Here is a 20,358-nt window from a genome sequence, read left to right on the forward strand (position 1 = left end):
CTGAAAGAAAATACCATACCCAGTTTCTTGTGCTGCTTAAATGATGTGTTCTGGAACTTTACATTAAATATTCAAGGATTTTCATAAATAAAATGAATCCAATTAAATTTAAAATGGGAGAAAGTTTTGATCCCAAATCCTTGTGTTCAAAATGACCCACTAATGAGGCACTATTGATTTTTTTTTACACTTCACTTAAATGGAATAGTGGTGTAATTTCATAGTGCTTTTATTTTTCCAATTAAAATTCTGTTTCGAAAGTATTCGTCTTGGCTTTGCGGAACACCAGACATTCGGCAACTGATAGAAAACAGCATTTTGACAGAGAGCTGCCATGAGAATCTCTTGCTTTTGTTACAGCACAGTCAAAACAGAAATCCCAGGTCAGCAAGAGCGAGCATGTGGTTATTTAGAAAATCAGTCGTATTTCTTACAGACCCCATTAAGCAAAGCTACATGGATTAAGAAAAGCTACATTTAGACAAGAGAGCTTGATATTAGAAGATCTCAGCCACTCCTTTTTGTATGAGATGATAGTTGCAAGAAGATTCATTTAGATCTGAAGTTTACAATGTCTAGGAGAAAACAATAAAAAGGTATAATGTCATACAGGTACTAATTGTAAAAATTAATGTAACTGAACTGATTACACCCAAATTACACATTTTTCCTTGCTCCTCCTTTTTAGAATATCTCCTATTTCGAATGAGCCTGCAAAATAATCTTACATTTAAGAATAAAGAGAAATAAAAGAAAAGAAAATCAAACCAATATTTTTTTAGTTTTATGGGTGTCAATTATGAACAGAAGGACCAGTTTTATATGACAGAAATATGAAAAAATACCAGGAAGTGTTTTCATACAAACATAGCATTGGTTCATTCTCCTGATGCCCTTTTAAAGTAGTGAGCTCATATTTTGACAGTCTTCGGCCACTTTAATGTGATTTCTATACTGTTTGGAACTATGATTTAGGACCAGTGAAAAAAGCTTATGAAATATTCCTTCAGGTACATTTTCTGATAGAATAAATCTTTATTTCAATCAAGTCTTGTGCCTTTTTTTTTTAAAGTAGCTCTGTACCTTATACATATTAATTTTTCCCCCATTTTCCATTTCACAATAACTCACATGGTGAATTGGTTTCCTTGCACACTTGTACTCCTGTAGCTGATTTAAATGTCCTGAACAGGACATGGGGGAAAAAACTGCAATTGAACAAGAAAAAAGGTCACAGAGGACATACTTTCAAAAACAGTTTTCTGAATCCTTGTGTCACATTGCAAGTTGTACTACCTGACATATTAAGTGCAGTCCTTTATAAAGTACTTTCACATGTGTTTCAGGGTTTTTTTTTTACAATTCACACTCACAGGCTTTCACGACAACCCTATGGGGGGACTACACAGTGCTTTAATGTGTTCCCTAGGGCTTGTTCTGTACCTATACCCAAAGTGTGGCAACATGCGCCAAGCAGTAATATTTTTGCACCAGCTCTTTGTATTTATCATTTTATCTAGGCTACATATTGACTTAATTTAAATCCACATCTTTCCTTGCAATGCTAATTACAAATCTTGTAATGGAAATGTTAAAGCCTTCTCGCACTTTTTAGCTGACAGCTTTGGGCGTTCCTCTTGGCACACAATGAAAATCCTACAGGGCAGCTTGGTATCCAAACAGCTTTAACATGGTAAAGGCATCTGCATTAACAGCCATTGTGGAGACCGTTTTGAACAGTTTGTTCAATTGAAACAGCACATATCTTAATGCATTGACCTTTCAAATCAGCTACTTTATTGGGAGAAGCACAGTTTTAGTAAACAGGTAACAGAGAACTGTGTGTTTTCAATACCTGTCAGTGTGCCAGGCGGTGTATGAACTAAGGACCACCCATGAGCAAAGGAAAAAGCAGGATCTCGGCACAGGTGGTCTGTTTAGCAGGTTACTAATGCAGTTATTTCTGGACTCGTCTATCCAAAAAACACTTTTTTTTTTAGGAACACACACTATCACCTGGAGTACACCAACACACAGAAGCATACAAATTATTTTAAGCATTTCTGCTTAATGCAGATCATTTCCATTTCATTAATACAACTATGTGACAAGATCACATGAAAGCATGTCGCAACCCCAGTCCTTAGGTTCGAAGGTAAATGCTCTCAGCGGCTTAGTTATGTGCATCATTTCCAAAGGGCATGAAACAAAGCATCAGGAAATATTATCTTCAGTGATGGAAAAGAACAGCACCTTCAGAATGCCATGTGGGAGGGGAACTAAGATCCAGTTGTACAAATGGTCATCACAATTAAAACGTAACTCAGCTCCCAAAGAAAAATACATAAATGTACTATTTACTCTCTCATACCATGAGGTTCTATAAAAAGTAAACGGATGGAGTCGATTATGTTCTAATGTAATTCTACAGCCTTGAGATAGCATGAGATTTCATTCACCTTTTCTTAAGCACAACAGAGCTACTGTATGTTTTATTAGCACAAATCATTTTTTTTGCCAAACTTGTGCATGCCTTTCTATGGGCGCTGAGTTACTTACAGCTGAATATTGTAACACGCCAGTCTAACATCAGAGACAGTGTGCTTGACTACAAAAATGCGTTTTGACTGGTTTATTTATTAGGTTCATGAAACAAATTAATAAAAGGTTTTGGGGGAATTTGCCATTACTTAGTGACAAAAAACCTTACCAACATGACCTAAAATAGTCCAATATATGGCACACGAACAACAATTTTAGTACATTCTGCCGGCAAGAATAGTCTACAGAAGTTAAAATCCACTCAGTCCCATGTGGTTCTGCAGAACTCATGGGATTTCTCATACAATGATTAAAACACGTTTAACCAAATCAAATACTTTTCTCCCACCTTTTGTAAATGTCTGGGATGTTATTCAGATCTGAAATCTTCTAATTCTAAAGATTATTTGGCCAAAAAAGACTAAATTACACAGCTAATTGTGCTTGCTAATTACAATAGGACGTCAGATTTCCATCACTACCAGTGTACTGAATAGTGAAGCCTTTGAAACCAAATACTGTACTTTTATTTAAATCTAAAATACTCAGCTGAACTTAACTTAGCCGTAGTGTTTCTCCTAAAACTACACTGAAAAAATATAATACAGAAAAGCATAGCCACTGTACACTGAATGAACTAAATGTCCTGTCTAACCTGTGAATACATTTATTTACATGTGTTAAATGTTGGTTATTTTTCTATTATTTGTGGACATCTTGACAATCTCCAAGGATACTCAAGGTTTGTCTGTACCCTCCAGCTTAAATCTACCTGTCCGAATGAAAACATCTGTTCAAATGAAAACATGCATAGAATATATTATTTTTCTGCTATGAATAATTGACATTTACATACTATGAAAGTAGTTTAAAAATATGAAACGAAGAGACATAATAGATGTCTATAAGGCTACAATTCTTATGTGTCTGCTTAAATCATTTGTAGTTGTTTAAATAATGTTAATAACAAAATGAACAATAAAATAGAGACAGCTAATGAAAGCACTGTAATGCATATATATCTAGGTTAAGACATTCACTGCAATGCTGTAGAACGATAGTTTAACTCTGCCATGGAAAGCAGTAAATGTCTTTTTTTATTTCTATTAAAAAATTCAGAAAAATATAACAAAGGACATTTTCAAGTGAGCAACTTCAAGACTGTAGAGGGTTTTTTTTTCTATTAGAAGCAATTCCTAACTTGTTAAAATTGATCAAATGGAAAGCAGTGAATAGAGAAAAAAAAATTAAGCTGAGTTGAAAAGTGTGACTTGGATTTAATATTTTATAATTGCCAAGGGACATTCTGAGATCAATGAATTTTTGCCCGAGACGCACATCAGAAAGAGATGTACTTCACTCTTTTAGGGAACATTGGTCTATTTAATTCTTGTGTCTGATGCATGTGAAATATGCCTTCCTTGGCCTTCTCTCGCTCCTCTAGGCATTGCTGCAGGCAGACATTACCACTTTTAATGGGCCGCCATTTGAGGAGAGGCAAGGAAGCCAATAACCCATCGACACTAATGGATCAGCTTGTTTATTCACTTGCACCGTTTTCTGCAGCTAATTTTAGCCTTAATGCCTTTTTTGAAAGCAGAAAAACTGGGGGGGGGGAAATCAGTACATCAAAAGGCGAGACGCATCCTTTCAAAGGGACGCATAATGTTCCACAATTTTACAAACAACAAACTGGAAGACCTTGCTGTTTGCACAATTTTGGGTCGCCTCGTTGGCTATGAAATTGAATGCAGAAGGGCTAATCGTCCTTAAGACCCCCCCCCGGCTGGAGCCGCGCAGGGCCAGAACGGCCCGTGTTCCGGCCCTGCAGGCGTCACCGGGCCCGGTCCGAACGTGGTGGGCTGCCCGAGTGTGAGCTTGGGGGAGGCGGGGGCGCTGGTGGCGAGACAGTGGAGACCGCCTATAGCGCGGCTGGCTCGGGATCAACAGGGAACACTCCAGACCCCGGAGCTTGGCATCCCGCCTCCTCCAGCGCAGCAGGAGCGGCCAAGGAACAGGGGGAGAGGGGGACAGAACAAATATCACCCAATTAACCCTCATTAGAAGCCAGAGCTATTCTGCCTTTATTAAGGGGCTACACGAGACTCTATTAAACTTGATAAACGCCTTTAATTGGGTATCCTTGGGTTCAAAATTGAATAAAGATTAGCCAGCGCAGCTTCTGAAGCACAATTATATGGGGACCGTCTTGAATTCAACAACCTGTTAGGGATCCCAGCAGCTTTTGACAATTGCTCCTCCTTAAAAAAAAAATGCAGAGCAGTTCTGATAATTATTAGGCTGCATATTTTGTGGTACAGTACGTGCTGCATGTATGTCATGCAGATTAATATGTGTCCTTATTCGGCAAAGGGTCCTTTAATTTGAAGAGGTTTCTCTAGTCGCGTGCAAATATTCTTTATCCCTTCCCATAAAGCTGATCTGATGAAGATAACTTGCAGTTGAGAAGTACCAGACTTGGTTTATTTTAATATTAGTTAAAAAGTACTTCGCACCTTCCTGTTATACATGCCAGACAGGTGTCTTGGCAAGCCTGGCATCTCGGCGCATAAATTCAATCAGGTTCTTCCTGACGTGTCTCCATCTGCAGCCAATATGGTGCCCTCCTTCATAATCAAGAGGTTTCTTTCCCAGCCAAAGAAGCAAAGGACAAGGAAGTAAAAGTCACACTCAGGATTTTTTTTATTAATATGCTGTTCATGCTGTTCAGATCTCCAGAATTTCTTTTTTAAATACTGGTGCTGAAAGATAAAAAAAGACTATGCAAAAAGCAGACAGGATATGACAGCTTTTAACATCAATCATATACTTGAGGCTCAGTGAAGGACAGATTGTGACAAAAGGGGAAAAATCATCAGATATCCATATGATCATGCATATGGTGGTATAATTATCCATTAGTGTGGTGCAATACATATATTTATATTCATTAATGTCTACGTTTGTTCTGCCCCATGCACTTGTGGTAAAAAAATAAAACTTTCAGCCAGTGGAAGAGTGGAGTTCAAAAAGTAAATTAAATCCTGACATGGAAAACTCTATTCCTACTGTTTATGTTGGCATTTCCAACATTAAGTCATTTTTTCGTTTCTGTGTATTTTGCCTTTCACATTTCTTCAGCTTCACTCCCCCCACCCACAACCTCCCGCTTCTAATGAAAGATCATTTCCAGCGTTTCCACGTGTTTCTTACCTCGGGCCTCAACCTTTCGAGCTACACCATGCCATAACGAACAAAGTAAAATCCAGGAAAATAAACTTTAATAGAAGCAGAAACAGGGAAGCTGTGCGTTTTCCAATGTCGGAACGTCACGTCACATGACTTCAGCTGCTGCAAAAGGCAAACTATAACTCTGGCATCAGGACCGGGGAGCATACTGCACATGCATACGAAAGAGAAGCCAAACTAATAGGGATGAAAAATCGGACACGGTGGAATGCCTTCAAAACGGAGAATGAACTTAAAAGTACGCGCTTTAAAACTGCACCGTTTGAAGTAACAGCACATGGAAATGTCTGACCAGAAAATAAACGATAAAGCATGACAGAATGGGGGCTTTGCTTCTCCAATGTGGCGGCTGTACGGGTGACCCCGATTTCTCCCATCAGTATCAGGGCACCTCTAAGCAGTCTGACCTCATAGGGCTGTGGAACTGAACAATGTCTCAATTTCTCCATGTCCCCCCAACTCACTGAACAAAAAAACTGCAGCTAATTTCATTCTTCATAAATTTAATTATATCAAGATTAACAAGGGAGGTAATTAATTTCTTTAAGATGGGTATCTTTAAAGTGCCCGGGGCTCAACTTTGTTGTCAAAACTGTATATTTAACCATTATTACAGTGCAAACTTAAATTAAAGGCAGTAATAAAGAGTATAGCAATTTTGCTTGGAATAAGGATAATTCATTTCTTTAATAAAACTGTCCTAATATGCATACACTGTATATACTAGGAATCATATGTACATGTACACAGTACAGCCTATAAATAAAATATATCATTTTAATTCTAATGCAGTAATATTTATTTATACTTTGAAGTAGTTTATATAAATTCTTCTTTAAACCGAAACAAAATAAGTTAAATATGTAACTTAAATGTACTTCATTTAAATTCAACAAATGCAATTATATTCAATAATGCAGACAGCTATTAACATCATAAGACAGCAGTTCCTGTTCAAGCAGTTCACACCCATCTTTAGCTCTGGTATGGAATGGCAATGTATTAGTTCTTTTAATATTTCATACTGTCCTGTGTGAGGATGAAATATCGTGCTTCTGCCAACACCTCTTCAGAGTGCATTTTTCAAAGATGATAGCATGATACAGCATGATGGTAATTTCATTGAAAGCATCTTTTGCAAATGCTGAAGATCACAAGGCGAGATCTTGTAGCCACTACCATTCTTAATGGTGCATGCCATAGGCTTTGAAAATGTGATTCAGACTCGACTAAGCTGATCTTAGTTTCTTTGGACAAGAGTGTTTAATCAAAGTCTACTGGGCTTGTCAGAATACTACTATGCAACCCTCATTTTTTTGATCCGCTCTTTCAATAGGGGTTTATGTCTTGCAATTGTCACATAGATTTTTTTTCCCAGCAGCCTTTGAATTGTTGAAGCTCGTGCATCTGCTGTCCCCAGATTACACAGTTGTCCAGTCGATCTCTTTGGAAAAAAAACATCTGTCTTTTCAAACTTGTCCCCTTAAATGACACACGGTGACATCCCTCACGCCTCTTTCTCACAAGTTAGTTTTCACCATGACCTCTTTTCTGTAACCAAGAGACAGTGGTTCCTTCTTCATCAGCATTTCATTACAAAATCGTTTACATGAGACTCAGATTTACTTCACACAGAAGCTTGATTGAAATGACATTAAAGACTGCATCATCTCAAAGTCAAGCAGGTATGTAAACCTCAAGGCAGCTCACTTGGGTGGGTCAGTTATCTACCACAAGGTCCACAGCAGGTTACATCCCTACAAGCTTTGTAGCCAAGCTAGAATGGGACTGTACCGCGTCATACTGTATATCAACCATTATTTTTAACCACATGTTACTGCACATAGGTTATAATAGATCAAATACAATTTACACATGTAGTGTGATCTCCCTGAAGGAAGTCCACCCACAATACAATCCCTTAGAAGCAAGAGACAGTTGGGTACCTGGGATAACGGCGAAGCTCTTTTTAAATTTGGTGATATTTCTGCAATTCTTTCACCACGAAATACATGACATTAATCCACTGCTGACCTCACCCCATGATAACCATGTTCATTCCTGCTTTTAGAGGTTCCAGTTTCTTGCAGTTCAATGTTGCTAATGCTACATATGTAACTAACTTTGTACCTAATATACCCCTACTCTGCTATTCACAGCTAGAATCTCTGATCTTTGTCCAGTTATTACCAACCTCATCAATGAGTCCCTGAAATCTGGTCTTGTTCTTGCAGGCTCTAAAGCACAAAAAAACCTGGCCTGGACCCTAACGTACTTAACTACTGTCCTATTTCCCTTTCCTCACAAAACTTCTGGTAGGAGTGGTGGCAACTCACTTACAATGCAGCCCATATAATGGAGAGTTTGAAGCTTTTCAGTTAGGATTTAGGCAAAGAAGCAACATGCAAATGCCTGCCCTGTGTCGATTACCCTGGCAGCTCCCTTCCCACTGAAAATTAAAGTGGACTTAGAAGTCTGGGCAATTCTCCTGCTTGTGTGTAAAGCATGGAACAGTTTAGCTCCAGATTATTTTAAGGACTTATTGATGGAGTATAGTCTAGATCTTAATCTGAGATTTGCTCATTGAGGCAATCCTCAAACAATGGAAGACAGTGGAAAACGCTGCGCAAATCCATTAGTGACGCTTGGACTGCTCACATCTTTTACACACAAGACCTGTCTTTTCACTGCAGCATGCTAATACATACATCAGATTTACTGTGGGTGCCCTAAAACAGTTTGCTGGACTTTTTTTATCCTCACTTTCCTTTTGCTTCTGCTTCTGTATCGCCTGTTTGCCATTGTTGCATGCTTTGGGTTTCCCGAAAAGACCCCAGAAATGTTTTTATTATTGAAATTCATTCAATATCTAAAATAGGCAAAAATATCAAATATAAATTTAGAGTTCAGACAATTCCATTCCTAGTTTTGCTACAAAATGTGAAAGTCTTATTGAGAACGTCAGTAGAATCTCAGCAGATTTTATGTTATTTTATCCTCTAACATAATTCGTTTTTTTGGCCCTCAGAGTCAAGCTTTCTTCTTTTCTGCAGCTAGCCCCTGAAGATAAAAAAAAAAGACAGCTACAAAGTTTTGCATTACGCCAGTATTACAGATAATACTGGGGTAATACAAAAAATGAACAGCCATAACTGTATTGTAATATTTGCTTACAGACACTGTTTCAGCATATGTTCAGGGAAAAAACTAATTTCAGCACCTTTCTTCAAAAATGGTTATCTCAAACTAAAGTGATTAATATTGCTATAAGCAATTCATTTGCTAAATAAGAAGCCAGTTCAGACCACTGCACCACTTTCTCATTAATGATCAAGTGACACTTGATCAACAAACATCGCTCACTCGATGTGCCTGAAGACAGAAGACATTATCACACATGATCGATAGATAAAGAACTGCACCAGTTTTTAAATACTTTTTGTTTATGGTTCTTGTTAGTGTGTAAAACACATAAACAGAACACACAAGAGCTACACCCAAGGGCTTTACAACACTGCACATATAAGAAGGTATGTTTAATTGCAAGGCTGCCCCATCTTCCTCAAACCCTTCCTGTAGTAATGACTCAAAGTGAGAAGAGACAGTCCGTAAAGAACGTTTTTGCTCACGTTTGCTGCAGTCGGGCATTTAGTCTACAAATAGCTTGAGAAAAACTCCCTTCGCCAGACCTGACTGCGGCTCCCGTCTCAGAAAAAATAAACCCCACCCGAACGAGAGAGGAAGTGTTACTCCTCCAGAAATTATTCTATTTCTGTTTCCTGTTTGTCTGTCTGAAGACCTGGCCGTTTACTCGCAGGCAGGGTAAAGGGAAAAAAAAGTTTAAAAAAAAAAGCACGGGGAACAACAGACTTGAAGTTGGGATTGATTTACTTCATTAAACGAGATTACAAGTTTAACTTACAAACCAGAGGTCAAAATTTCTCATTAGCAAGGGGACCATGAAGAACCGCAGGGTCTGGTTCAAGAGGAGACCACTCTTATTACTAACTACACATTTCAATCTGTCTTTGATGTTCCGTGCCCACCCCCCTCCCTCCTAGTTTTTGGCAGAGGAGTTGATTTTAATTGTAGCTATAGAACACAGCATAGTTTGCCTGTAAGCCAGCCTCCACATCTGCAGTGAGTGCAGCTTTAGTGATATTGGGTGCAGTCCATAGCTCCAGGCTAATTTTAATGGTTCCCCTTTTCATACGAGGCTCAGATTGTTTTCCACGTGATTCCTGTTAATTTAGCTGCAGGAAAGGGCATCAGTTTTCCTCGTGCTTTCTCTCTCTCTCTCTTCTGATCCATACTCTCAAAGAAGGTGAAATGAATTAAAATGAAAAAAAAAGAAAGAACAAGACTTCTTGCTAATAAATGTGCTACCTACCTTTCCCATTCCCTGTATTAGACGGATACAAGAACTAAAATACAGTCAAACAAGCCCAAGAAATATATCTGCTATTGTCTTCTATTTTTTCACTTTGATGTAATGAACTGCCCCCCTGACCATAAACATGTCAGAGACTTTATCAGGGTAAAACTAGAAGTAAAAGCATATTAAAACGTGATTCTGTAGCCACTCCTTGTTCAAAAGCAACGGCAGCCATTTACACTTTTTCAAACAAACAAAACATTGCAAACATTACAGAGGAGGGATGTGGAGAGGAAGCAGCTACATGGGCCATGCAGAGTTGGAAGTAAAAAGGCCAGCGCACTCTCACATCGTCATGCAGCTGCATGTAAGCGTACCTTTTGTAAAGCAAAAAAATATATAATGGCAAATAGTTACCTGCCTTTATTATACAAAAACTCTTAAGTTTAATGAGTAAAGAGCAAGTTATTTCCTTTCTTTTAAAAGGAAATGGAAAATGAGAGAAGCAATAATATACAGTAATTAAAACTAAAGATGAAGGCACTCCAGTTTCTGTGCAATAACTGGACAAACCAGAAACTCGCCAAACCCCAAAATATTAAATGTTGGTGAAAAAAGTTGTGCTCCGTATTAACCATAAACCATAAGGTTTGAATTAAGTGCTTCTTCTGAGGAAAAGTTTTGACTCCACACTATTGTCAAATTCATGGCTGCCTGGGCAACTGGAATGGGTTCTAACACGAACCGATTTTGATCACAGGTATCTCCCCAAATCTCTCGAATCCCAGGGAGTCGGCTCACCGGGAGTGACGCTTCTGGCTTCCAGACAGGGGAAAAAAACGTGTACAAAATCTTATTCTAATTATTTTGTTTTTCAAAATAAGACGCTGTACTTAAGAACACATTTTAAAAAAATATATAAATTTAATACCCATGTGATGATGAATAGAACTCCCTTCTGAAGGCAACTATACTTCAAGCAGGTAAATAAAATTCATTGGCGTGTCATGCATTTCATACCACAGGGTAATCATTTTCTAATGATTAATGCACTGGGCGGAATGTGGATGTCTGACAGAGACCTCCGCATTGTAAGTAAAAGAGTAAAAAAAACAGGCACTGGCTGCGAGGGTGCTCTGTGACTTTAAAGCGTCCCTCAAATATTCCTGCTCTTACTCCCTTTCCCAGTGGACTTCAGAAAGCAAACATTTACAGAGACCAGAGGGGTCAGCCCACGCCCCACTGGGCACTCCGTCCCACCGCCAGGGCTGCAGCAGACCCTCCTCTGCTTCATGAAAAGCTTCCATTGCAGCCTTGTAACTAATCTGCCTGCCGCAGCCCTATAAGGCCCCCTTTGTTCACTTCTGGAGGCGAGATCAAGCTTGAGACAGACACTCCAGTCTTGACTGGCTATCGGTTTCAAGCCCTTTGGCAGTCTGGGTCCAGGCGCTGGCTGCACCGCTAAGTCACCTTTGCAGAACCCAGCCAAGCGTCACTTATCAATGGAGGGGGTTGCTAGTCAGCAAGTCCAGATTTCAACAGGAGCGATCTGAACAGCACGGCATCTTGGAAAGGTCATTATCCCTTCCTAATTTCAGCTCTGGCTCAGCAGTGAAGGGCTGTCTTTGTCTGGGATTAATGCGAAAACCTCAGGATTTGATGTCAGTGGGAAATAATCAGCGTGGGCTTCATAATGCTGCCTGCTTGTGCTCCTGGCTAGGGCCGTGGGCTAATTTCTACGGAGATGAAATCTATGACAAGCCCTTCAGTTAAGCTGTGAGCGGGCAGCAGTCCAGTAACACCCACAGGCCTCCCAGGCATCCTGTGACCCCCTTAGAAAAGTCACATTCACTTTGCTCTTGAGAAAGGAAAAAGAACGCTGCAGGCACTTCAAGCCCATGTGAAATGAAGAAATGTGAGGAGGTGAAAATGAAGTGAAAATAAGTTAAGATTCATCTCCTCGCTTTTGCTATCGCTCTGGATGGGACTATTATTTTTTTTTCCCAAACAAAATGTGGTCAGGTTGCACAAAAGCCGTTTTGGCAAATCTGTATTATTTTCCGTTTTCTCTTTCTAAAAGGACGAGTGGGAATGTGCCTCACCAGGGGCAGGAGTTTCACAAGCCGATCATGCTAAAATGCAGGAAAGGAAGTAGCCACAGCATTCATGAACCAGAAGTAATGCTTTTATTTTGTTATTTATGCTTTTTATACTACATACATTAACTGCTCTCCTCTCCAGCAGATTGGAAGTAAGTTAAACATGTAGGGATCCAACCCAACAAGCAGGTTCTATGCAATGACTAATTGCAGAGTAAGAATGTGCTTTTTTCTGCAATATTTATGGTTAGAGAATACATTTGATAAATATTAATGTTTAATATAATAAAACCATTGTTTTTCAACAAAATGCCTGTGGTAAGGGCTTAAACCGTCTGTGGCAAAATCATTTTTTATGATGCAAAACTTAATAACACCTTATATACTTCTTATTAATATATTTTGAAATTTACAATTTCGTCTTTTCTGTCCATATAAGGATCCTGGATACTAGAAACAATTATTGCCCTGTTTTCACGCATGTAGATAAAATATTTGACATGTCTTTCACAGACGTTCAAAATTATAAAATGGAGAACTGTGCCATCTATGGGCATTTCTTTAAATACGGCGTTTTAGCTTACTACTTCTTGTTATAATTCAGGTAAGCCACAAACATAGTGGATAAAACCACCAATTATTACCATCTCCTATTGATACTAATGAACATATTGCATATGGAGTCATAAGATCAATAAAATGTCCGTCAATCGTTAACAAAAGTTCGATCTCCTGAAAATATCAGAAGAGAATCTTTTTCTATTTCTGGTAAAGTATTAAGCCCCTATTTTTTGTTTCCAGTACATATTCAAAATACATGGCAGTCTAAATTGGTATGCGCAGGGCTCAACCAGCAAAGGCTCTATGACCATGGGTTCGAGTCTGGGTCAAGTCACTGACCAGCTGTGACTGCGATCCCATGGTTGGGGCTGCATCTCCTGCGGACATCTTAAAAAACAAGCAACTCGGGGGCTAGCCGGCGGAGGAGTCTCACAATTCCTCATTCTCCCATGTGCAGTCACAGGGTTTATAGTGTCGAAATGTGAAAAACACAACTAGCTAGCCCAAATCAGGTGGGTACAGCAAAATAATAAGCAAATCTAAATTTCTATTAAAAAATTGGTATGCAATATATTCTATCAACTGGTGCACTGAGGAATAAAGAAGCAAAATAAAAGAATAATTCAAAATGCCACTGCACCAAAACTCTGCACTGAATTGACAATAAGGGCGTTTAGCAATCACAAAACGGTTCATAATTCATTCTGCAACTGGACTGGCAAGAAACGGTTCAAAATCTTTGTTATTCTCTTATTCCCACCTATTTCAGAACCTGTTTACATAAAAAACAACAGCAATAACAACAAACAGCACAACTGCTGAAATCATTCTTTTTTCGACACCAGCTGGTGGTTTTAATCTTGATATGAACTATGTAAAAACGTCCAAAAGAGTAGTAAAGAAGTAAAGGATAAGGATTCGTTCTAAACTCAAAATAAGAAAGCTGAGACGTATGTGCACAAACCACAATGCACTCCGCACTGGTGAAATTTCATTCATTGCTCATCTCGAAGTTCTTGCCGGTTTTGTACGGTCTCGGCCCTTACCTCAGCCCCTGGCGGCGCAGCCCCAGGTGAGTCCAGTTTGCGTTTTTTCCGTGGACCAATAGCTGCCAGTGCTGTCAAGTTGGCATCTCTTTGCCTCATCTGTGCGAGTTCCTGTTGCTGCATCTGAAGACAAAAACAAAGACCACGCGTTACAACTCATAGACACGCACTGTAGTGGGCACAGGCTGTGATGCACATATTCATCATGCATGTGATGACACCTATGCTCACATTCAGCCAGCACCACTGTACAGTGTAAGGTCTGTCAGCAGGTTCAGGCCACCATCCTGGAAAACACATCCCCACACATGGGGACCAGATAGTCAGCCCCCTAACTTGGGGGGACTCAGGGTACACTCCTCAGAAGCCACAGCAGCAGTTTAAATGCAACAGGCTCATTACAGACCCCACTACACAAAGGGGTTCTTTAACCAAAAAGAACCAAAACACTGAGCTGCAGTTGGAATCTATTGTCCCATTTATTTGTTGTACAAGTTGTACTTTTTTTGCATTAGCCTGTGTGTACTTACCTGGACTGCCCTTTACTTTGCAGTGATGAATTATCCCTCCCTCTAGACCTGCAATGTAATTACCCCACTGCTGGGCACCTGCACTTATCTGCTTCTGCAGGTTATTGTCTTCATGCTGATATATTGTAAGTTTGTGATTTATTGTATTTGCTTTGCTTTATTATGTTATCCGTTTCATTCACTTATCACAATTATTGTCTGCAACTATAAGTCACACTGGATAAGCATGTCTGCTAAGAAATATTATTACAACATTTCATTATTACTATGATTATTATTAACAATAATGTCCCACTTATTAACAGGGCTCAGTAAATTGTACTATATTAAAACTTTATCTTATATACTTCACTCACTACAAGAAGAATAATGCTGAATTGGGGGGCTATATTTCAATTGAAGGTCCAAAGAAATAAAATGATCATGCTGAGGCAACACCAATGTAAAAATCTGGGATTTGGGAATCAGAGCACATTACCTTAAGTGTCCAGTTTAGACTCCCAAAAAACTTTCTCTATAGCCTTGAAGACTCTGCCCACTACTTCATGTGCACTCTAATTCCTGTATGTTATGAAAGGTGATCCACAATTAAATTTGACCTTTTATTTTTATTTGGAATTTGTTAGTAAGCAGTGCTATTAACCTATGTGTGTGCTTTCCCTGGAATTGCTTTTTTATGGATTGTGATGTATTTTTTTAGACTTTTTTCTTCCGGAGTTCAGGCACTGAAGCTCTGATTACAAGCTTGAGAGCTCAGTGCGGTCACAGGGGTACTCTCAGGTGGTCAAAGCACTGCCATGCTGGAGGCATGAAGAACCTCGTGTCTGTGATCACATGGCCATTTAGTGCAAAAAAAAAAAAGGCCCTATGCACCTTATCAAGCTCCCCTTCCCCAGAGAGGAAGTAGTCATTTCTGTAGTAATCGTGTAAAAACAGAGGTATGAAGCAACTTAACTAAGCAACGTCATTCAAAACTTTGCTAAAATATTACAACTTTAGCTGATAAATGCCTATATTGTTATATACATATAATATTTGTCAGGCATCACTCTGAACCAGATCCCCTGTACTCAGGCCTTAAAAACTATACAATCTGTAGCATGTGGATCAGATTTATACCTACATTGAGTTGCAGCAGTGGCCAAGTCCTGACAATCGGAAAACCGAGCAGATATAAAAAGCAAATATAAAGAGTTTAGTTTTTGTTTAAGTAAAAGGTTCTTCGTATTTTGTTCACATTGAGTCAGACAGTGTAGCTCCGGTTTCTCCCTGTGGGCTGGCGTCTGCGTGGTTTTGTTGTACAGCCAAGCAGATTAGGGAAAGACGGCTCTCTCTAAGGGGGACTGTTCATCAGCGAAAGAGTCTTTGCTGTGGAGTTGCCATGTGCGCTTTCACAGAGTGTTTCATCCGTGCACAAGTCTGTATATGGATGAGAATCTATACGTGCAGCTCGCTGAAATCTACAAAGTCCAAAGAAGAACTAGCCTACCCCCACACCCCCCAATTAATGTTTTCTTGAATTTGCCCCCCAGACTTTACATGGATACAAGGGGGAAATTGCTACCCCCCACCCCCCCGACTCCCATGCAATCCCAAAAGTCTGTCTCTGCCTTCCTTGCTTCAATTGAAAGCTAGCTCTGTGTATTTGTTTCGTGAAACCTGGCAGTCCTGATTCCTGGCACATTGAAAAGCTTTATAATGAGGTGTGAGTGGATTTGATCACTATTTCCACAAGGGGGTTACATGTATATATGATCTGTTCTCAACTTGTTCATAAACAGGCAACGGCCCATTAGTCTGCTACCACTTATATACACAAACAGTTAGGGTCAACTACAATGAACACTACAGGGACTATCGGCACCAAGCAGGCTAATCCAGGAAGAGTGAGCGCGGCACTCTCTGGGATTAACCCTGGCAACGCACTTGAGAATTTGGGATCAGCCGATCCTGGAGTTAATGATGATAATGTTTAGTTAACGATAATTGTCTTCACTTTGATCTCAAAGCGTTTCACATATAGGAAGTGAGACACTTCCTCCACCATTTGCGGCAAGCGTTATGTGGCGACAGCCCCACTGCACAGCAAAGCGGTGGCAAAGCGAGGAATGCTTTCGTCAGCTGAATGGAAGGTGAACTTTAGCAAGGTCACACTGTACTAGCCCAGAGTGGAATTCAGCCAGGACATTGGGGTCATTCCTATGAACAGTGCCAAGGGACCTGGAGTGATGAAATAGTCGGGAACTTGTTTAAAGTGAGTGAAGGATAGCACCTCCTTCAGCCCAGTGACCCCTGTCACCCTACTGGAGCATCGAGTTTGAAATTCGGGTCCGGAGGAAAGAAGCGCCACCTGCTGGTCCACCTAGACTACTTCCAGCAGCACTCACGATTTTCCTTGGGTCTCCCATCTTAGCACTGCTCAGGCTCCACCACGCTTAGCTTCTCAGAGCTTAAACGATCATCAGGCTACAAAGTGGCAAAGATTTTTGATCATGGAAGCTGGGATTTAAACTGGTTCACTTGCACAACTAATGAAAGTAACACACGTTAAGGAAAATGAGAGTTACAGAGAAAAGTATTTAAGGGCCAAATGTGCATGTTTCCACACAATATTGAATATTATTTATATTCTCTTTCCATTTGTGTGCAGTAAATCCAGCGTGTGTGCATGTTCATTTACGCCAGTAGGACTAGTTTCATATGGTTGCCATAAGCATTTTTCCCCTTCAGCACTGTGGGAAAAGAACACTTTGTTTTTTATAGATATTTTTTAGTTACCTTACCAAATATAGGTATATAACAGCAGGCAACCTAGGTAAAACTTCATAAAATATGAACATTTTATCAAAATCCTATACTTTCTGATACTTTATTGGCTTTGCCAAAATGAAACATTTATTCTAGAGAATTGTGGCTTGGTTTACTGGGATTTGATTTAGAACCCATTACTTTGCAAAACTCTACAGTCTGTGTGCTCCTATTTCTGAGGTCATGCCCTGTTTTCAAAGACGGCTCTTTGCTTTCACTGGTAACGCTGATCTCATCCAGTCGGAAGTTGGGAGGTATGGCTACTATTGGTGCTATTGGGGGCAACGTACCCAGAAGGCAGTTAACTACCAAAATGTATCTGGACTGTAGGAGGAAACACGTTAGCATTGCTATCCACTGCGTCACCATGCCAAGTGTTCAAGCAACAGTGTAAGACAAACCAACCTCTAGGGGTTTCCCTGAATGAAGGGGAAAAGCGAGGCCCCAGAAAGTACGAGTACTTCATTACCGCTGGGTCACAAACTAACAACAGGCAAAACACTGAGGAACTTTAAGAAGCCTGGTCTTGCAACCCTCTTAACTCTGAATAATAGGGGTGGTGTGGTGGCTCTGTGGCTCAGGATCTGCAACTGGGGCTGAATGTTGCCAGTTCATATCCCGCAGCCGGCAGAGGAATCGTACACTGTTGGGCCCCTGAGCAAGGCCCTTAACCCCAACTGCCCCAGGGGTGCTGTATAAATGGCTGACCCTGTGCTCTGACAAGCAAGTTGGGGTATGTGAAAAGACAAATTCCTAATACAACAAACTGTATACAGCCAATGAAGTGATCTTATCTTATCTAATCTAATCCCATCAGCTGGGGCAGGACTATCACTCAATACTCCGGTCTCTCTATCTGTCCGTCATAAAACTTGGTCAGCAAATTCCTTGCTAAATCATTGGGAGACTTTGATTTGCCTGCAGTCCTGCACAGGACAAACAACCACATGGAAAACACAAGCAGCCGGACCCTGGTGTGAACTAACACAACCCACCCCTTCCTCTTCTTACAGGTTCGCAATGTGAACTCTAAAATTATTAAAATGATAAAATCATTTACATTTCAGGAAAAAAACCCCATAATGTTAGTGTATATTCCCAGTGCGAACGCTATGTGGGTTACAGATTCTTTCAATCATTTTTTGTGGAGCAGGCAGTCACAAATCTATCCTGCAGGTAATGTCATGTCTTCCTTTGGGGCCTAATGATAGAGCAATGCTTGAAGGTGGCCTATTCTGCTCTGCAGAGTTGTGACAACCACAGGGCAAAACAGTGAAACCGTCATCACCTCCACTAACCCTGACACACACAGTCGTCTGGCCATGAACTTGTAGCAGAATGATAGGAATGTGTCATCAAGCAGTGAATCTAGCAAAAAAAAAAAGATTTCTTTCATCTCGTTTTATTTTTTTGTTTTCTTTAGACACGGCTGCTGTAACAAATGTGGTTAATTTTTAATATTTAATCTAAAACATGAACACTTGTCTTAGTTTAGGTAATCATACCGTCGTAGATGTAGCTATTAATCTCTAACACACATTAAAGCTTATTCATTCTGCTAAACAATTTCATGACATTAATATTCCTATAAAGTAAGCAAAGCAAAAACGTGACTGGTGGGTTAGTACTTTTAGACTTAAGTTAAAAAAACCAAGTGAGATACTCTGTACTGTATAATCTAAAAAAACACTAATTAGCAAAAAATAAAAAATCCATCTGATTTGTTCTTTAGTGGATTAGTACACACAGTATCCTCTGGTTCCCCAGACATCCGATCCACACTACAGTCTCTCTGCAGACATCAGGTGTTGCTGCTCGGAGACTGCAACCCTTCTGCTGGATTTTATTTTTGTATTTATTTATTTTATTTATTTATTCTATTGGATTTTATTCTCCACACATGAAAGCGAGACATACTGGCATGATGCCACTTTGGATTTAGCTCGGAACAACTTTAAACTAAAACAAAAAAAAAGAAAAGACAAACCCAAAAGTGAGGGGCTTCCAGAGTAGCACCACTGTACTGACCAAAGAATTACCATCAACGTGTCAAATTATTCCTTCATTTCCGCTAATTATACCCCCAACGCCACAGCTGGACAGGCACCCTCTGAGAGGGTGGTAACTGGATTTCCCAGTCATAACGATGTCAACATGTGTTAAAGGTGTGCACCACAAGGACGTACGAGCAGACTACTGTCCTATTAAAAAAAAAGGGACAGCTGTCCATGATCAGCAGCTTAATAATAAATAAAAAAGAATAACAAAGGATTCCACTGAGCATTTAAATGCTAATTGAGAACAGGATATGTTAATTGAAAGGGAAGTCATGCACATTGCAACTGTATGCATCGCTGCTTTGTATGCTCCATCTTAAACAGGGACTGATTGCTGAGCTACAAGTTGGCCAGCTTGGGTTTCAATTCATTATGGGGTGAACTGTCCTATAACAGCTGTGAACTAGATCCACATCATCAATATATTTAGGCTAGACTGGGGGAAAAAAAGACCATAGGCATGGACTTGAAATCCCTTAGTGTTAAGTATGCCACAATGGTGTTCAAGTCAACACCTTCGTTTGTCACTTTCCTTTACTAGTTTCATTTTTGTTAATTAATTACAGGTGTCCCCAAGTTTCTTGTATATACTGAGAGACATTAAAAACAAATGAGCATCTGAGCCAATAGCATTTGTTGTCTTTTTAATGGCTCTTGGCATATCCCGTGCTTTTACAGCTCTCCTGCACCTAGGATGACTTCTTACAAGTCCTTGACCGAAGCCTATAACAATAAGACACTTAAATTATGAGTTACAGAGACCACTTATTTCCACAGCAGTCTCTCTAAAAAAAAAACATTCCTGTGTCAGCTGATAGGAATCAGATTCTACGAGCCCTTGTGGTTTCCGTGGTGGATATCATTATGCAGGATCTGAAAACTGTAGGGAAAAGGCTCACAAACTCATTATCGCTGTGACAAAAGAATAACAGCTCTGTTCTTAACGCAGCGCAGGCCTTTCTGCCTCTTCCAAAAAAATTCTACACATATACATTTGCCAGGTCCTATTAGGCCCTCTGTTTAAGTATTAGAAACTCACATGCAGTTTAAATGCCAGTTACACAGGCCTGCCCACATGCCCTTTGGAGGCAG

The 20,358-nt window shown here is 39.8% G+C and overlaps 1 protein-coding gene across 2 annotated transcripts in view; it reads right to left on the bottom strand.

Moving 5' to 3' along the window:
• The window catches only part of LOC148816997 (transcription initiation factor TFIID subunit 4), an 88,793-nt gene that overhangs the window by 11,405 nt on the left and 57,030 nt on the right, over positions 1-20,358 (bottom strand). For both annotated transcript variants that reach the window (XM_088939221.1, XM_088939222.1), the window contains exon 14: positions 13,872-13,994. In XM_088939221.1, coding sequence (XP_088795347.1) covers positions 13,872-13,994 — 123 coding nt within the window. The remainder of the gene's footprint in view (positions 1-13,871; positions 13,995-20,358) is intronic.

This window comes from Atractosteus spatula, chromosome 21 (genome assembly GCF_055471065.1).
Source record: "Atractosteus spatula isolate fAtrSpa1 chromosome 21, fAtrSpa1.hap1, whole genome shotgun sequence".
Classification (NCBI taxonomy): domain Eukaryota; kingdom Metazoa; phylum Chordata; class Actinopteri; order Semionotiformes; family Lepisosteidae; genus Atractosteus; species Atractosteus spatula.